Genomic DNA, 18,740 nt, shown 5'->3' on the forward strand with positions numbered 1-18,740 from the left:
GCATCTTCATCTCGTCGTCGATAGTTGCTAAGATATTTCATTTCAACGGCTATCGACTATTTTCATCCGAACGAAAAGAAAGTTTCAAAGAATATTGCAGAGAAAGTTTATGAATAACATACTTGAAAAAACTTAGGAAATACACGACCGAAACGAGACAAAAAGACTCACAGTCCGATTGAAGAACATAGACTATTTGGTGAAAATGTGACATGGAAACAAAACTGAACTTTATTGTACATAGTAGTTTATAAGTGTGATATCAATCTTTGCAAAGGCCAGGAGAACATTCATAACGATATTGCAATAACGAAGTAGTTTGATGAAAAATTGTCAGAAAGGTTTTCTTTCTAATTTTTCTCTTAGAATTAATTGCTGCCGTTAGTTTTTCAAAAACACTATTACAATCGTCGGTAATTTGTTAAAATAACATTATCTAAACAAATGAAAATAGTAAAAGAAAAACACGAATATCTTTTTTAGCTACGCCATGGATGGCATTGTTAGTTTGAGGCTGCCTAGCCTATAGATTTGGCGAAGTATTAACGAGTTAATAAAGCTGTTCGTTTGATATCCGCACGAGACCTAGGCGACGTATTTGGTATAGGGGAGCAGTGCAAAGATGAGTGGTTTGGCCTCTATTGCTATGACACCGACTGCTCTCGATTGGCTTATCGTCGTAGTCCACTAAAGCAGCGATGATCGTTCAGTTGTCACATGGAATGCTAATTTCTTTGCTGCGATTTAGCTTGATTATAGGCTCGCCGAACACTGACTGGCAAGCCCTTCATTCTAGTAGTATTTTTGTAAATGGACTAATTAGAGCTACACGATACATGCCCGTACGTGCAAACTCGACAAAAATTATTCGTCAAATTTTCTATAAATGTTTGATGAAATTGATGTTGATGGTGAACGAAGGAAAACACGAAATGAAACTTGGTATGATCTTCTATTATACACTTTATTGTTTGAAGTTACACAGAATAGAATTAGAAAATTGGATTATCAAATGATAACAAACTGATTGTCACTGTCTGATGTACAGTATGCATATTGATATCTCTTGCGTAGGAGAGCGCATGCATGCACGACTAAAATGTACAAAAATTCGCATGCATCCCGAATACGTATGCGTCAATAGAATAATAACAGGCACACGCGTGTATTGCAAGTAATGGAAAAAAAGACAGGGCAGACATTTACAATATCAAGGAGGCGTACTTGGTACACCTGACCACCTGATGAGAGTCTATCGTGCCAGGTTTCTTCATTTCCGTGGTATAGAGACAGAAATACGGGCTGTTAAAGTACTGGCTGTCCAACTCGATGTACTGATACTTGCGATCGATTTTGCCGAAGTCAAAGGTTCTGCGCACGTGGCCTTCCTTGTCGAACACGTAGGAGATAAGTCGATGGGCTCTGTCCTTTTGCTTGGGCGTCTGCACCACGGTGACGATCAGCTGGCCGTCGGCTGACAACTGTAGCGACACTCGATGGGCGTAGTGGTCGTCTATCAGGGGCAGTGGCTTCAAGTAGCGGAGCTCGAAGAACTCGTTGAATTGACCGCAGTAGACCAGGGGGCTACCGACGCCGTAGCAGAAGTTGATGTAGGTGTTGACACCTTTGCCAGACTGCAATATCGATCGTTACGTGAGCAAGTGGATCGACGACACCCCTGACTACTTCGATCCTGGCATGCGTATAGCGCGCGCACGTGCGAACATGCAATGACCATTCTAAAGCTCCAAATGCGCCACTCTAGCACGCGTTGCGTCGTGCATCGAGTGGAGTATTAGTTCTACAAGAGTCAAGCTTATCAACTACAGATCACAAATGTTACGAAACTTTCTGCTGCTGCGGTAGAGTTATGCTTGTGTCCACAGCGTACGGCTGCCGCATGCCGTTTTCTTTCAGCGTTCTGAAGCTAACGATACTCTGTAATGCATGATTTTTTCATCGCTCTCATTCTCCTCCCTTTCGATGATGTATTATCATTAATTTGTCCCTAGGTTCGTCTCGTTAACATCAACATTACCAAACTACTATGCGATCGAACGATAAGCGCAACGAAAGTCGTACGTGAATCTCTCGTCCCAGAACAAATGAGCAAATGGATGCTTGTAGTCGTGTAAATCTAGTTTTGTTATTTCGGCAAAAGACCTCGCGTTAAATACGAAGAAAACAATGACGTGTACAGTCGTTTAGCTGGAAACCCACTGGAATCTAAATTTTCATTCGGCACAAAGGTTCCTAGGATTTTCATACGCGAACGTCAGAAAATGACCATTGAACACTTTGAGCTAGCCCAACGTTCTGAGCACTGCGATAACTTAGCAACTAAAAACGCCGTACAACTTGTTTTCATATTTTGTACGAGGACTTTTCTAACAATGACATTTAGCAGCATAGACGAAAAGTTGTGATAGCTATCGAAGAGAAAAGAAAATGTCAGTGGGGCACGTATAAACATTGGGAGTTGAGCTAGACACGCGTGAGCAGAGAAAATTGGTGTGCAAGTACGAACCACAGTGGCAGCGAGCACGTCCATGGTGTGATTGAGGAGCCTTGGCAGCCTGTCGAACGACTTCCTGTAGTCGCTGTAGTCCCGCCTGAGGTACTTGATGATGGACGATCTGTTGGGAAAGTTGCTGACGTAGATGTAGGGAACGTCGGAGACGTCGTTGGACCAAAGCAAGAAGGGCATAGTCGGGGGCGCCGCGTCAGTGCGTATCTGGCCGATGGACTCGATCCTGTTGCCGCCGTAGTCGAACTCGCACGGCGCGCACTTCTTCAAGCTCGGCAGGAAGAACTTGATCCTGTCGACGTAGGCGAACATGTGCAGCGGCAGCGACGGGTAGGAGCTGGGCACGCCGTCCGGCGGCAAGGCGAAGGCCTTGTATCCGCGAATGAGGTTGCGCGGGTAAATGAGCAGCACCGTGTAGTGGGTGCGCCTGAAGCCCTCGACGATGTCGGTGGTGTTGACGCCCCAGAGCACGATCGTGTGCGAGCCAGCCCTGCCTTGGATGCGACCGTTGATGCGATCCTTCGGATCCAGCTTGATCAGTCGGTCGTTGAACGTGCGGTTGTTCATGTCCATGCCGTAGTAGTGGATGTGCGTGTCGTTGACCGTGATCGAGTAGAGCGAGTCCGGGTCCCAGGCGAACTCCCGATACGGTATTATCACCGTCTTCGTCTCGTTGATCTCCAGGTAGTGCGTGAGACTGGGCACTCGCCATTCTTGGGCGGTGGCAGCGCTTACCGCCCAGCTCAGCGCGCACAGCACCCTCAACTTCCACATGGCGCGCGCGAGTCGGTCCTGCAACAAAGTCAGCTCTGTCGCTTGTGGTGCGCGCGCGGGGCCGCGCTTTGCGCTCGAGCGGCGAGCCGCCCGCGCACTTCCCGTCATCATTTTATTAACTTGAAATTGCTTCGCGTCGCCCGTTGCATCTGGCTCGCTCGAGCGCTCGGCTGGGCTCGGCTTCCTCCTCGGGACGGCGGCCGCGCGAGGCGAGCCAGCGACCAGCGTTCGCGCGTCACTCACCTGTGCGATCAACGTCGAGAGGCTAACGCGCCAGAGGCCGGCCGCACACAGCTTGCGCGCGCTCGGGACGAGCGCCTGGCACCAAGTGATCGCTCCGTCCTCTATATTCGCCGGATACGACTTCGCCGCAGGGGCGCTCGTCATTAGCCGCGTGCAATTTTCGAAGCCCTCTCTCGTCGCACTTGCGCCTACCTTCGCCCAAGTGCGCCCGCGTTTTTCAAATTTAGAACGAGGGCTATGGGCCCCATCCGCGCCTCGGTGGACCGTCGTGTCGTGGCGGTCGTTCAACGATTACTTTCCGCGAGAGAGGCATTTGCTCTTCGATTAAAGTCACGCGGCTTCGCGAGAGTCCAGTGTGCACGTCTCCTTACGTTGTTTCGCTGCTATGGCTATAATTGCCTGGACTCTTACTCGTTTGCAACAAGGTTACCAAACCTCTTCTTGATTGAAGCAAACGATTACTTCTCTCGAGCAGTCGGTTATTCAATTGATGCTACGGATTTCTCGAATCACTTCGAGCGATGGTCGTGATTTCATTTTTTTTTCTTCGACATTTTTCGACTACATACCGATGAGTCGTGAATACTGTTTTTTCGTGATCTTTCCATCGCTTAATTCGATTTTTCAAACTATTCTCTGGTTATTCGATGTAGCTCGATCGAATACCGGTGCAAATTTTCACGAATAAAAAGTGAAGGAAAAAATAAGAAGCTTTATTTGACGTCAAAAAACCTTTATAGAGCGAGCATACTGCAAGCAGGGATACTCCACGCACTCTTGGCTCTATGAGCGTTTACTATGCCAAGGCTCGTCACTTGTTGTAATGGTATATAGTAATAGGCCTACTTGACAAAATATGTCTTTGTATTTGCATAGTGCTCTTTCCTGTTTAGACAATCCTTATCAATTTAATCGAAGCGAGCCCCTCGCGTTGAGTTAACAAATAGCATTTTATCATTCCGTCGACAAAATTCAATAATTCAATTATTTTAAGGGTGCACACTTTTGACTTTTCGATTTTATTATTACTTTCAGATGTGACAAACTGCGTAATTTAGACGACCCATATAATTATGAAAATATCCAACCACACTTCTCATATAACAAAAATAATTATACACGCCAAATCTTTTATATAATGAAATCAAATAACCTTATATAAAAGTTAAGCAATAACAACATTTTCTCGCGTAATAAGCCATTTCTGGGACATTAAACAGCTCAGCTTAATTAAAATAAATTTTTTCTTCTATTACCATTTGAAATGCAAGACATTCGCATATTCAGACCAATTTAATGAAAATACTCGATAACAATCAACGATTACTACGATCTTACGAGTTCATCCCAAAATCAGGTGTTTCGTCCTCATTAGAATAGCACATAGATATACAACAAATATGAATTATATCACGAGACTGGTTAGACACGAATAGTTTGATAGGAAATCCCGATAAAGACATAGTGAGACCCAGTACAGCCATTTACGGTATCTATATTTTAATTCCCTTACATTGTACAATATGATGATCGTCCATGAGTTTATTGCTACGTTTAATGGAAAATACACTTGATTAGCAAAAGCAAGCAACAAGTTTCAATTAGATCTGCTTCTACATCCATGAATATCCTAAATTTGACTTAAAACAAGGAAACTTCAATGATGCAGATTGCACGCGGAAATTCTAATGCATTATTATTAATGCGATTAGCAGCAGATTTTTTATTTTTTCACCGTTCCGCAGATATCCGTCTGTCGAACGATTGAAATATTTGTTGAATAAGCAGTCGAAAGTATTATTTGTTTAGCCCGTCCAAATGGCGCGGCAGGAATAGCCAGGGACATATCAATCAATTGTTATTCCGCGGCGAAACCCAGTCCGACAACTATTCCGAATTTCACAGAGAGAGAGAGAGAGAGTTCAAGTTAGAGAGGGAGAGAGCGCGACCATGGTAAGGCTGTGCCGTCGATTCCACGTAGTGACCCTCGCAACTCGACAGTCCGAACAGTGTGCTGAGAATATATATAAGAAGAGAAATCCGCGGTTCGTTAGAGTCAGTGATCAAGTTGGACGCAAGTCGTTGCGACTTCTCACGGTAGAGTTTACCAAGGCGACCGGCCAGTCTTGCCTCGATAGGTCATCGATAACCACCATCGTTCACTGAGTACATTTCAGCTTGTATTCAATAGCACTAAATGCGAGTCGATTTTTACCGTGATACTATGTCATTCATGGTTTCAGTTAAATTTTTTTAAATTTGTTGCTTGGATCGCGTTAATTGATTCGCATTATCCAATCATGATTAAAATGTGGTTTTTCCTAATTCGCTTGCATCTTTCCAACGATACAGTTTCACTTGGAACTGACATCAATTAAGCAATTAATTCGACTTTTATTTTTCTAGGTGACGAGACTGTCAAGATTTCTTTATTTTTCTGTGAATCATTATGACGCAAGCGATCGCCGCTGGCGCACTGATTCTGTGCGCAAGCGTCTTTCTGAGAGTGTCGTGCTCCTTGGAAAAAGCAATTATTGTTCGCAATCTGACAATTAGTGCCGCTAACGCATCGATAGTGCCATTCAACGGGCAGTTGTACGAAATAACGAAAAATCAATCGCACATCCACATCAACTCGACAGACAGTAATTACGAGCCATGCGACATCGCCATCGATCCCGCCAGAGACGTCTTTAGTAGCAACGTGGAGGTGAGGTCGACGGAAGATGAGTTCTTCGTCATGGGGATACAGAGCATCAATAAAACGCAAATCGATGAATACAGCATCAATTATCAGTACAATTACACAATATTGAGAGTTGATCCAATAGCCTGCACCTACCAGTCAGTTTTCATTCCCGAGATCATTGATGATTACAAAGGGGATTACGATTTGCCGACGGTAGTAGGCCATCGGACGGGTAATGATTTTTTTTTTCCTCATCTGAAAAGCTGCGCACCCTGCCGAGTTAATAGCCTGGGCTCGATTAGCGAATCTACGCCGCAAATTCCACGCGAAAATCCTTCGCCTAGAAGTTCTCTTTTTGAGCACTACCGCGTGCAATACGTAGAGCCGATCTGCGCCTACTTCTACGTCTACGATGCTCATGATTATGCTGATAATGCTCAAATAATAAAGTTGAAACTTCTTGACAGCAGTAACTTCAACACTTTGAAGGAAAGAAACATCGATTTCTCGGTTGATGCTGTTTCCAAGCAAAAGGTAATGGGTCAACGAGCTGTACTTTTCCATGATTTTATTCCCAATTTTACTTTGTATTATTCGCGCACATTACGACTGATGAACGTGTTTCATTGTTTCTCTTCCTACAGAAATCTATTGGATATTTAGGTGTCTGTACCAAGGTTCGCGACGAGCATTTTGCCGACGGAAACGCTTACACCGAAGTCCGTTGCGACAGGCTCAACTCGAATTTGGACACAGCGAGCACTATTAGGATCCACGTAGGACGCCGTTCAGCCGACGTTTCCAGTGTTTCGTATGAGTTTGACAAAGAAGGAAACTCTTACATTAGTTTCGCCGAGTACTCGAAGCTCCGACTTCATATTCACGACAAGACTGGCCAACTCATTAAGGCTATTGACGCGGGAGAAGTTGATCGTAGATTCGACGAACACCCTAATTTTGATCCTAATTTTTTCACCCCATACGCTGACTGGGATGCGAATGGATTTCTCCTTAACGACCAGTATTGCATTGTTATCGAACAGTCTCCTCGTTCATTTTCAACTCCTCTACGACAAATTAGATGTATCGACGTTAAGGAATACGTGAAACGTTGATTGTGATTTTTTGAGTGATCAATTTTTTCCAGGTGTTTTGTCTCGTCTGAATAAAACTTTATTTTCACTGGCCACGAATTTATTCTTTATATCAATGTAATTTTTAATAACTTGAACATTCTCATATTTTCTTTCGTGCTGATATAAGCGATGAAAGTTTATAAATAGCGCACTGAATCAGAGTAACAAGAATGATTTGAATGAACGTGTTACGAGCCAATCATAAAAAAATGTTAAACTGGAATAAATATAACCTGTTTGATTTTTTTCCGACCATTTATGAAAGTATCTCCACCACCAACTATAGAATTGTCATTCGTGTGGTATTTTTTAAACAGCAATTATCTGCAATGAAAGAGACTGAATTTTTGAATGTATCACGATGAAAAAATGATTATTCCAAGGAAAAGTAAATGACAAAAATACGGAAAACATTGTACAGGAAAAATTTGCAGAAAGTACAGAAACCGCATATCGTACCGCTGTTATTATCATACTTTGAATTTTATTCAAATATATATTTCTTTCATTTGCCGTTGTTGACTTTCGCTTATCTTTGTTTTTGATACTGAGCTTGCCAGCTGAACATGGCACGGATAAGTTTGTTGTATGCGTCACTGTTATAGCGAGCTAGTCGTTCAGTCATAGTTTATATGTCGCTTTTGAAGAGAAAATACACTGGAACTCTGGTAATGATTATGAAATTTTTATTGTTCGATAGCACCTGCCTTTGCATCATTTCGTGTACTTTTAATCCGTGTCATTACATCTGATCGACTAAATTATTATATATATATATAATAAAATTAAGTTGTAAACTTATTTATTTCTCCGAAAAAGAATCAACAACCGTGAAATACTTGTTGCATAAAAAATGGTCGGAGATGAGCCGGAGCACGGTAACGAACACCGTCCCATTCTAACTCTTTTCAGACTATCCAAATTATGGGCTAGTGTTGATTGCCATACTTTGGCCCAACTCCCTTTTCAATTTCGTAATTGTTCGGTCAACAGGCTAGTCATCGTTACAAATCAACATGTCGAGAGCAATTGGATTCGGTGCTCTAATTCTGTGCACAAGTACATTTCTAAGAGCCTCGTGCGACTTGCAGAAAGCAGTAATTAAGCGCAATCTAGTAATCAGCACGGCCAATTCGTCAACTGTGCCGTTGAACGGGCAGCTGTACACGGTGTCGAAAAATCAGTCGCACATCCACATCAACTCGACGGGTAGCAATTACCAAGCGTGCGACATTGCCATAGACGCAACTAGGGATGTGACACAAGGTCGCTTGCAGGTGGCAGCGACCGAGGACGAAATTTTTATCGTGGGAGTGAAAAGTATCTGTGGCGACGATCAATACAAATACACAATATTGAGGCTCGATCCGACGACTTGTAGCTATCAGTCGGCTTCCATTCCCGAGATCAACGACAATAGAGGAGGATACTTCTTCCCGAGAATAGTGAGGCATCGGACTGGCACCGATGTGTTCTTTCCTAGCTTGAAGAGCTGCGCGCCTTGTCGGCTTGATAGCGCCGGCTTGAGAACTCAAGGCTCCACTCCGCAAATACCACGCGAGACTACTTCGCCTGGAATTCCCTTCCACGTTAACTATTTGAACTCGTTGGATGCCTACTTCTACGCCTACAATAGTCACAATTTTTCGGCTTCTATCGAATCGACAACGTTGAAACTGCTCGATGGCAAGGACTTTAGCATCAAGAAGGAAAGGCTTATTGATTTTCCTGTTCATGCAGTTTCAAAGCAAAAGGTAATAAATCATTACTTAATACTTCCTCTGTCGTGATTTTCAATTGCGTTACTCTCTAATCAACTCCCATCGATATATTAAATTTTAAATTTTAACTTAATTTGTAGAAATCCATCCAACTTTTGGGTGTCTGTATCAAGAAATACGATGACTTTATGGCCGACATCAGCGCCTTCACCGAAGTCCGTTGCGACAGGCTTAGCTGTAATTTGGACGCAACAAATACCGTACGAATACCGATAGAACCTCATTCACAGCCGATTTCGAGTATTTCATACGAATTTGATAAGAAAGGCAGGTCGATCATCGGCTTCGCAGAGAATAACAGACTCCGAGCTTACATCCACGACAAAGATGGCAAACTCGTGAAGGCTATCGACGCGGGCGAGATCGATGGCAGGTTTGAACAGTATCCTGATTACGAACCTACGGAATTCGATGCCTACGATTACTGGGATGTTAAAGGATTTCTTCTCGATGACGAGTACTGTATTGTCATCGAACAAGTGACTACCAGTTATTCGACGCCTCTGCATCAAGTTAAATGTTTCACATATTTATAATACATTATATCGCAAATCGTGCAGGGAATGACATGTTATTACTCGTGCATTACGAACTACTCAGTTTTTATTTAAAACTATGATTCATTCGCGGCTTACAGTTTGTCAAGGACACAAAATATTTGCAAATCGTTGGTTAAAGTCCAAGTACGCTATATATGTCCGACACTGATTTAATAAAAAATAATCTGCAATTTATCTTCTAGGTGAATGTTATCTAGTAACGACTTAGTGATACTAATAAGAAGCCTAATCAATCCATTTTCAATCAGCCGAAGAGATCGTTCGGCACACGACTTTATATAATTATCCATGGCAGTGGAGTCGGATATACTTTTCAGACTCATTAAATCGATCAAGCGAGCATTTATCGTCGCATACAGAAACATGCGTATTATCGACAATCAATTTAGATATCGTTCGAGAATTATTTTCCCTATAGTATTTTACTTTGACCTGACAATCGTCGTCAAATTCAATATGCCACCATCGAGTCTCCTGATTTCTTTCTCGTAGCTGAACAGTTCGTACTCTAGCAGTGTAGTGACGTAGAGCTGTCCATACGGATAATTGCCACTAGTCCACGCCAGAAGTCGAAGATTCATAGATTCGACAGTTACTAAGCTGCGGTAGAGATACATCGATCTCGTTTAAGTAATCCATGCCGGACACCAACCATTGATTTTCTCGATCACTTCTAAATTATAGATGGGCTTAGTTGGGGCAGTCTAATGCCAGGATAACGAACATAAGTTGTAGGTATAGTCTGCCAGTTTGTATGTTTCTTCCAGCGTTAAACGGTGTTGCAAACTCATTTTCGTTTCATCGACGACAGTACTACGAGTATAAACGTCTTCGTGTACATAAATTAGCCTAAAATAAAATTTACCATTCAAGGATGCAATCGAAATTGACTTCCTTTTTTCAATTTAGTGTACAAAAATACTTAAACAACTTCTTAGGTAATCAGATCATTCAAACCACCAAACCCCACGGGCAGAAATATTTCGTTAGCGTGAGGATTATTGGAATAAGCCTTGAAACCAGCTTGGTTGGGAGCCTTGACACCGTGTCTGAATACCTGACTTGTTGTAATTGAAATCTATTGAAATTTCGACAAGACCGAACCACTATAGTATTTCGATCGCCAATTCATTTGAGCTTACTCTGCTCGATAATTTCAGCTTTTATAAAATTAGCTATGGTTTAAATAAGCCAGAACAAATATTGTTAGCGATATGATTTTTAATATTTGCATTGCAAGAATATTTTATTATTATTACTAAGATTTTTACTACTATAGCTAGTTAACTTTCAACGTTGTACCAACTTGACTAATGCCAATGTATTAATTTTAACGATCAATTCGTTTTCTGCAAGTTTGAATTATCAACTATATGTTTCATACTTTTCTATACAGAAAATACAGTCAAACAAGAATAAAGAAATGTTTGAAAAGATTAATATAATGTTTATTATAATGTATAAAAATGAAGTAATGCATATTATTATGATTTTCAGTAAAAAAAATAATTTCTTTAACTATCGAGACGATTAAAGACTTATCTTAGTAATTAGCAGCTTCTATTCAGATAATAATAAATTTTGTTATGGAAATATTATTCTTTTTTTAAGACACATACTATATTTAAGGCGATCTTTGTAAGAGTGCCAAATAAAATGAACATCTAACTTATCAGGTTTTATTACTCTAGGTTATATAACTAGGTTAATGGGAAAAAATAATAAAATTTATTCGTTTAAAATTAACGTTGTTGATGCATAATGCCTTAATACGAAGCTAACTGCTGTCTCGATCCGTTGCTTGCGATTGTGAGGTACTGCCGCGTATACGCTTCGCCTAGCTGAAAACGTGCGCGAAAACACGAATGAAACAAGGGATTAGATTTAGATCAAATACAATTTCTTATTGAAAGCGAAGATCGGGTAGATGTCGATAAAGGACAAACATCAAGCGTGATTGGAAAGCAAGAAAAAGAATCGATTTTTTTGCGTCTTTCGATCAGCAATACATCAAAACACAATGTGGCCGAGAGGTTTTACCCACAGTACGCGAGGTGAACCAAACGCACAATTGTGACTACTTGAGAGATAGAGAGAGGGAACCAAAACAATTCAACGCCGCGCTTTATTCACGAGCTAAAGTAATATTTTAGCAGGCGCACGCAATGATAAGCGCACTCACTTGGTGGGCCCCATAATTGGTTCGGTGGAGCGCTAACGCGGCGCTACTGCTGCGCGAACTGGCTCTCTTGGTTTCCTCGGCTTCAGGGGAATAACGCCTGCGGAGTCGGCAATGCACGTCGTCCCTTTAGAGACCCCGGGCGTTCAAATTTCCTGGCTAGTGCGAACACCGACACCTGCGGCACGTAGCACGTCCCCGGACACCCTACTACTTTATCCATACTCGCACGGCCAAAAGCAGGGTGAGACCAGAGCACGAAAAGAGGCTCTAATTGGAGAGAGAGAGAGAGAGAGAGAGAGAGAGAGAGAGAGAGAGCGATGAAAAAGCAGACTATCTTGCTAAAGATGCTATCAGGAACGGAAACCCCCTCAATTTACTTCTACCCTTTTCAAACTTCTACCCTTTTCAAACTTCTACCCATTAACCATTTCTCTCATTAACTCTAACGCAAAAATCTCGAGCAATCACCTGAATGCCCCAATGTTAAAGTTTAAGAAAACATAGACTATGTCTTTTGGTTCTGCCCAATGTTCGCTCATTTACGTTCCTGACTCTCAAGATCTCTAACCAAGCAAAAACTCTCACCCCCATATGACATTACTTTTTCGCTTCAATCTAAACAGTAATGACATTTAAGACGATCTTCTCGACTTCTTTTACGATAGCGATCTCTACTCGTTTTGCATGTTTCGTCCTTTTCTAAGTTTCTGATAATTCTCATTAATCAAATTTTGAAAAATAAAATACACAAAAGAAACAACCGATTCCCTTTCGTAATGATGTTCATGTCCACCTATTTTAGGTGCATGGAGATATTCATTTCTAGTTCTAGATAGAAATATTTTCTGCTCTTTCAAGATTTCAAAATCACCTTCTCTGCACCAAGCGCATGCGCTCAAGCTGTTGATGGTTGGGTACTGGATAGAACGTCTGGGATTCGATTCTCGACTGGGTACCAATGGCTTTCTTCGAAAAGTGCATGGGCCAAGATTAACACTGTGGCTCTGGTGGATCGGATTCCACCTTAAACTGTAGGTCAGGTTGGCACACCCTGGGTACTATAGGGTCCCTGTCTCTCTTTCCGGAGAAGCAAATAAAAGACTATGCTTAAATAGACCTAATGCTTCTCGAGGAGAGCCCTTCTGCCCCACACATATAATGACGAAAATCGCGCTTGTGTATTGAGATATCGGCTCTCAGTTAGAGAACCATCGCCATCTAAAAACTAACTAACTGACCGGATAAGTAAATACCAATATCTCAGAAGCAGAATTAAAGAGGGCTCGCGCGTAATTGCTAGCCATACTGCCTTTTTATCTTACGTCGCGTGCCGCTCTCCACCGTCTCTACGCTACCTAAACTCAACCACTGCCGAATTCTTCTCGTGTCTCCTATCATGGTTTTAACAGAAGTCCGTTCGTTACAAGATTTAGTATTATTGAAGATGAAGTCTGATTTTAAACCGACATAATTTAAAGAAAACTAAATGCGAATTTTGATTTGAAAAATACACACATACACTCACACATATTATACAAATCAAAAGGTTTGCATTGCCAACAGTACAAAATATTATTTATAAATTTTGAAATTATATAATTTTCACTATATTACATTAAGTACACTTGCAGTATTATTTTACATTACAAATAAAAATCATGCTGTAAAAGCACAAATAAAGCTTAATTCTGCATCCACATATCAGATGAAAATTAATAAAAAATTAATTAGCATAAAATATACTACATGACGTAATTGTACATTTGATCATTTGTTAATAATGAGCAGAGTCTTGAGCATATAGCTTTTTTAAATATTTATTTATTCTTAAAATAAAATGTTTTATATAGAATACTTTGGACCAGTTGCTTTCCAATCGAATTTTCTATAGAAAGTTTACGTGCTCAGTAATATCTTCTTTGCTAATAAGTATTGTTTTATGATTTTTGTTCAATTGAAATATTATTATGAGAACATTTAATAAGTTGTGCAGAATCAAATCATACAGAATCAATATTTGTACGCAATGAACTCAGCCGATAAAACCATGCTTATCAAAAGAGTGAGACACATAACTGTTACAGTATTAACTTTGTTATTTAGTGTAGATATGTCTCTTGAAGTAACTGTCTTTTTCTCAGTTATTGATGATACATATAAAAAGAAAACGCAGACTGATTAACAAAGTATTTTCTTGATTAGAAATATGACCGAAAAATTCATTTATTTATCAATCTTCAAATTTATTAGAATCAAAAAACGTACAATTCTCATAATTCCTAATTTTTATGACTATAGCCGAATAAGCAAAAGTATTCTGTTGAATAATATCAATAATCAGTGCAAAAATTGATATAAAATATTTGGTTATCGTCGTAAACTTTCCTAACTGTCATGGATTTCATCATAATAGTAAAAAGATCGAATTACTACCAAGTTGATTTATCTTATCTTTTTATTGAGAAGTTTTAATAAAAGTTGTAGATAATAATTTCGATATAAATAGTCAGTGTTCCAGTATTAGTCGTCATCTCTAATTAATCTTCGTCACGGAAACAAAGGAATTTCTAACTGCTTGGTAAGTGTTGAATTATTCCTAATTGAGTTATTGACTACAGTAAAACGAACTTGAGGTACCTTCGAATGATAATAAAATTTTTACTCATTTGTCTTGACGCCGTTAATTAATTAACTAATACTTTAAATGAAAAAGTCATGATAAAATCAAAAATTTTTATTTTATACAATTAAGTCTATAATTACCACCTTAAGTTCTTAGTTTAGAAATAAAACGTCGTAAATTCGTAGCATCAGAAAATATCATGTTCACAAGTATTTGAACTTACATCTTTCAGTGACTTTAAGGTACGATAATAATAATTCAATTAAAATTCTTTCCGGAGATCGCATTTGTTGGTACGACGATGAATCTGGCTACAATCAGCGTACTGCTGTGCGCAACGGTATTCATAGCAGAATGCGTGCCTGGGGAAAGACCAAAGATATCTCGACATCTGACGGTAACCATGCCGAAATCAACAACTGTAGCGTGCGGCGATGCCCACAAAGGCTCTGATGTATTGTGGACAGTGTCAGTGACCAAATCAAACGTCCGTGTCAACTCTTCCGATCCGAACAACAAGCCATGTGACATTGCCATCGATCCTGGTAACGATTCCATTGAAGGCGAAACGAAAGTTGCCGTGAAAAATAGATTGATGTATATTCTGGGAGAACACGGCGTGAAAAAGGTCGACGGCCAAGACAAAACCAAGTACACTCTGTTGATCGTGAATCTCGACACGTGTAGCCTCGGCAAAGCCGACGTCCCGCTTGCGAAAATGTCGAACTCCCTGCCGGACATGCTGGTCCAAGAGAATAACGTTGATTTATTCTTCTCGCAAATGGACACGTGCGCGCCCTGCCGATTCTCAAACGATGGAAAGAGATCGACGAAGGCGGCACCACAAATCCCAGCGCCGAAACCCAGCAGGGATGGATTTCCATATCCCTTTCGTATGGGCACATTTGGCCGTCATCAATACATCTATGCACAGAACATGGAAGGCAACAAAGCAACTCTGAGGGTACTTGACAACACGAACATGAACGTGTTGAAAGAAACGCAAGTCGACTATCCCGTGGATACCTTAGTCGAAACAAATGCGGCCGACGCTGCGACGGTAGGCATTTGTAGCAAAAAATACGACAACATGCTGATGGACATCAGCGCGTACAAGGAGATCAACTGCGTGGCAATGGACGAAGACTTAGAGACTCGCGCTCCGATTAAAATTACCGTCGAACCGCATTCGCAGCCCATCTCCAGCGTCTCCTACGACGTTGACAAAACCAGCGGCAAAATTTACATTGGCTTCGCCGTCGACCAAAATATTGTCGCTCTGGTTTACGACGACGAAGGGACGCTCATCAAGTCTCACGATCTTGGCAAAATTGACGCCAGATTCGAAAAGTACAAGCGCCAACCGATGTTTTACACACCCTACTCTCACTGGGATGTCAGTGGATTCATCGCGGGCAAGGAATACTGCCTTGTTACGGAACAGCTGTCTTACACGGATGAGCACGAGGTTGATCTACATGATGTCAGGTGTTTCGATACCCTCGAATAATTTTTTACGCTCTTCGCAAGACAAATGCAAATTAGCCGAATAACGAAAGGATAGAATAAACCGATCTTACTGAATATATATACCTCAATTTCATTTTTGTTTTCAACATTTCAAATGCTTGTATAATTTCTACAAGCAATAAGATCTCGATATATCGCATGCACTGAAAATCGAAATGTATCAAAGGGTAGCATTAATATTTTTAAATACTTCTTTTTTTTTGCGTACTTACTTTTGAGCTTGGCGTATTTGTTACATGAATTATTTATTGTGCAACAATAACTGGAAATAAAGTGGCTCTTAAATGTCGAAACGGAAATGAAAATCCATTGCTTATTGTCGGAAGAATAAAATTCCATGAAACAGTCTGTAATCATCGGTAGCATTTGTTTTTTATTGCTCATTGGCCGACAGTCAATGAACAGTCGGTCGATGAGCAATAAGCATCGGTTTTTTAACGCAATCGAAAAGTTCGCGGTCGCCACTGCCTCTCTCACAGAGTCAAGCCGGTGGTCAGCGAAAGCCGAACGTCGGATTTGATCGATCGGAGACTCTAGCGGGAGCCGAAGAAGGAAGCAAAGTCGGCGAGCTGGCAGTCGCACGGCGAGGCGGAGTGCCTAACCCCGCGACTTGGAGCGCAGCGGTGAAACCGACAGGCCAGCGGCTCGCGGAGAAACGCGGACGCATGCAGTCGCCAGCCGGGCCGGCGTCGAAGGAATGCGCCGCCGCGAAAGAGACGGAGGAGGTGGAGCGAGAACGCGACGAGGAGCGAGCAGCGAGCCGCTGCGAGTGGAAGAGTCTGCCGCCGGAGGTTCTCGAGATGATCTTCCGAATGCTGCCGTACAAGGAAATCGCAGCCTCGCTGCGGCTGGTGTCCAGGTGAGTGTGGGCAGGGCCCCTGCCAGTGCGGCGCTCGGTCCGCATCCGTGCACCCATCGACCTTCGGTCGCAGAAAGTGCGCGTCGGTGGCCACGAGCATCCTGAACGCGGCCCTCCTGTCGTCGCGGCCGCGGCTGCGCTCGGTGCAGAGGCGCCTCGAGGCGAGGGCGCTTGGCTGCTCTGACGCGCTCGACCGGTCGACGCTCGCGCGCGCGCGCAACTACCTCGAGTACGCCGACGCCCAGCTGGGGCTGCTGTGGTCGGCAGTCGCGCGCTACACCCATCCGTTCGGCGGCCGCCACCCCAAGTACGGCAGGCTCTGCTTCTACGGCGGCGCGCTCCTCGACGAGCTCGACAGCCTGCTCAGGGTGGCGGTCCGATGTCCTGCCGTGCTGCTCGAAAGGGACGGCCCAGCCGGCTGCATCCTCGACTTCGCCGTCAGGTGCAAGAAGTTCATGAATTACTTCGAGAAGGTCTCCGAGAAGAAGATCAACAAGTGAGTGGCTCGCGTGGCCGGTCGCGAGCAAGCGCAAGCATTCGATCTCGCGGCCAAGCCGACCGTCCGTGCAGAAACAGTCTGATCTCGGGCTGCAAGCCGATCGACATCTTGGACTGCCTGCTGGAGGGTCGCGAGCTGCTGGAGCTGCGCGTGCCGTCGCCGCGCGACGCCGAGCTGCCGACCGCCACGGTCGGCATGAAGCTGCGCTACGTGATGGCGCGCTCGTGGTTCACCTGCCTAGACTTGCCGGAAAGCGAGTCGCGCGAGGACGAAAAGTCGTGGCGCGATCAGCAGCGTTTCATGTACCTCAGGCTCAGGCGACTCGTGAGCAGCTTCAACGAGCATCGGCTCGAGAAGAGGCACTACGAGATGGAGATGCTGATGAGCGTTCGGCATTCGCTGCCGATCCCGAAAGTCCCGACCTGCTCCACTTATACCGGTGAACAACTAGCTTTCATCCGACTCGCGTAGCTTGTGCAGGCTCATTCGGCAAGCACGGCGTTCGTTGGCCGTCTCACTCGATGCCGCTACTCGTTGTTCCAGGCTACGGCGAATACGCTGGCAAATTTTATTACTACGGACACATGAACGAAAGCGCGTTCGAGGGCAAGGTTTTGGATACTTGGAGACGGACCTCGTCGAGGGAGCGGACGAGAAAGAAAGAGCCCGAGGACAGGCCCTCCTACGATCTTGTCATCGACGTCGAATTGCGATGCTCGCCGGAACTTGCTCCGCTTTCGCTCAGGTACTCGCCCTCCCCTCGTTTCAGACCAAAACGTTGCTACGCCAGATCGTCTTTCAAGACGATCGAGGAATAAGCATGTGTCCGCAAAGGTCGATGCTGAAGTACGACGATTTCGACCACCCGACGTGTGCGAGCAGCCGACCGGAGTTCTGCCTGAGCCTCAGCATCGACTGCCCGGCGGCCTTCTACAACAGACTGCCCAATCGCTACGTGTGGGAACTCAACACGTCTCACTACCAAAAACCCTGACTCTCCGCTGCTAGTTTTAATTTTAATTTTTAATTTAATTTAATCGCTTTTCTATTAAGTACTTTTCCCCTCCTGTCCTTTTTTCTTTTTAACTTGCATTTGGAAAACAGTTTTACTCTGTACAACGATCATTTTAATTCTTAGTTTTTATTTATTTTTTAAAATCGAAGCTCTCGTGCCTTTTATTTATATTATTTTTTTTTCTTCTGCTTTTATTCAACAATCGGACTAACCATTTATTTCTAACATTTTGCTTATTTTTTATGCGAACCACGTCTAACGATATTGTATTTAACTCTTTAATAAATCTTTCTCCCAGGTTTTACAAAACAACAATAACAAT

The 18,740-nt window shown here is 42.9% G+C and overlaps 3 protein-coding genes across 5 annotated transcripts; 2 read left to right on the forward strand and 1 right to left on the reverse strand.

Annotated features, from left to right (window-relative positions):
- Positions 1–933: 933 nt before the first annotated feature.
- On the reverse strand, positions 934–3,703 carry LOC131666342 (uncharacterized). 2 transcript variants are annotated; one of them, XM_058938942.1, is made up of 4 exons: positions 3,545–3,703; positions 2,528–3,319; positions 1,849–1,938; positions 934–1,634 (listed from the first exon to the last, which is right to left on the reverse strand). In XM_058938942.1, the coding sequence occupies exons 1-4, from the start codon at positions 3,686–3,688 to the stop codon at positions 1,203–1,205; spliced, it is 1,458 nt and encodes a 485-aa protein (XP_058794925.1). In that variant the 5' UTR covers positions 3,689–3,703; the 3' UTR covers positions 934–1,202. The 2 variants fall into 2 exon arrangements, with proteins under 2 accessions (XP_058794925.1, XP_058794926.1); XM_058938943.1 differs by lacking the exon at positions 1,849–1,938.
- A 632-nt stretch (positions 3,704–4,335) lies between these two features.
- On the forward strand, positions 4,336–9,852 carry LOC131666375 (uncharacterized). 2 transcript variants are annotated; one of them, XR_009302089.1, is made up of 4 exons: positions 4,336–4,370; positions 5,951–6,767; positions 6,878–8,037; positions 8,363–8,470. XR_009302089.1 is itself a non-coding variant. In XM_058939003.1 (3 exons), the coding sequence occupies exons 2-3, from the start codon at positions 8,386–8,388 to the stop codon at positions 9,684–9,686; spliced, it is 1,194 nt and encodes a 397-aa protein (XP_058794986.1). In that variant the 5' UTR covers positions 7,371–8,037; positions 8,363–8,385; the 3' UTR covers positions 9,687–9,852. The 2 variants fall into 2 exon arrangements, 1 of the variants encoding a protein (XP_058794986.1); XM_058939003.1 differs by lacking the exons at positions 4,336–4,370; positions 5,951–6,767 and adding an exon at positions 9,231–9,852 and having other exon boundaries at positions 7,371–8,037; positions 8,363–9,123.
- Positions 9,853–14,427: 4,575 nt separating this feature from the next.
- Positions 14,428–18,625, forward strand: LOC131666333 (uncharacterized). The gene is made up of 6 exons (XM_058938924.1): positions 14,428–14,470; positions 14,796–16,904; positions 16,978–17,400; positions 17,475–17,842; positions 17,947–18,148; positions 18,238–18,625. Exons 2-6 carry the CDS (start codon positions 16,711–16,713, stop codon positions 18,395–18,397), a joined length of 1,347 nt encoding a protein of 448 aa, XP_058794907.1. The 5' UTR covers positions 14,428–14,470; positions 14,796–16,710; the 3' UTR covers positions 18,398–18,625.
- The last annotated feature ends 115 nt before the right edge of the window (positions 18,626–18,740 follow it).

Source organism: Phymastichus coffea, unplaced genomic scaffold, assembly GCF_024137745.1.
Source record: "Phymastichus coffea isolate CEN01 unplaced genomic scaffold, Cenicafe_Pcof_1.1 PCOF00058, whole genome shotgun sequence".
Taxonomy (NCBI): domain Eukaryota; kingdom Metazoa; phylum Arthropoda; class Insecta; order Hymenoptera; family Eulophidae; genus Phymastichus; species Phymastichus coffea.

Coding starts and splice junctions, on each gene's coding strand:
- LOC131666342 (XM_058938942.1), bottom strand. CDS start 3,688: ATGACGAGCGCCCCTGCGGCGAAGTCGTATCCGGCGAATATAGAGGAC. Junction 3,320..3,544: donor TCTCGACGTTGATCGCACAG/GTGAGTGACGCG, acceptor ACTTTGTTGCAG/GACCGACTCGCGCGCGCCAT. Junction 1,939..2,527: donor ACGTGCTCGCTGCCACTGTG/GTTCGTACTTGC, acceptor CATGCATTACAG/AGTATCGTTAGCTTCAGAAC.
- LOC131666333 (XM_058938924.1), top strand. CDS start 16,711: ATGCAGTCGCCAGCCGGGCCGGCGTCGAAGGAATGCGCCGCCGCGAAA. Junction 17,401..17,474: donor TCCGAGAAGAAGATCAACAA/GTGAGTGGCTCG, acceptor CCGTCCGTGCAG/AAACAGTCTGATCTCGGGCT. Junction 18,149..18,237: donor CTTGCTCCGCTTTCGCTCAG/GTACTCGCCCTC, acceptor GTGTCCGCAAAG/GTCGATGCTGAAGTACGACG.
- LOC131666375 (XM_058939003.1), top strand. CDS start 8,386: ATGTCGAGAGCAATTGGATTCGGTGCTCTAATTCTGTGCACAAGTACA. Junction 9,124..9,230: donor ATGCAGTTTCAAAGCAAAAG/GTAATAAATCAT, acceptor CTTAATTTGTAG/AAATCCATCCAACTTTTGGG.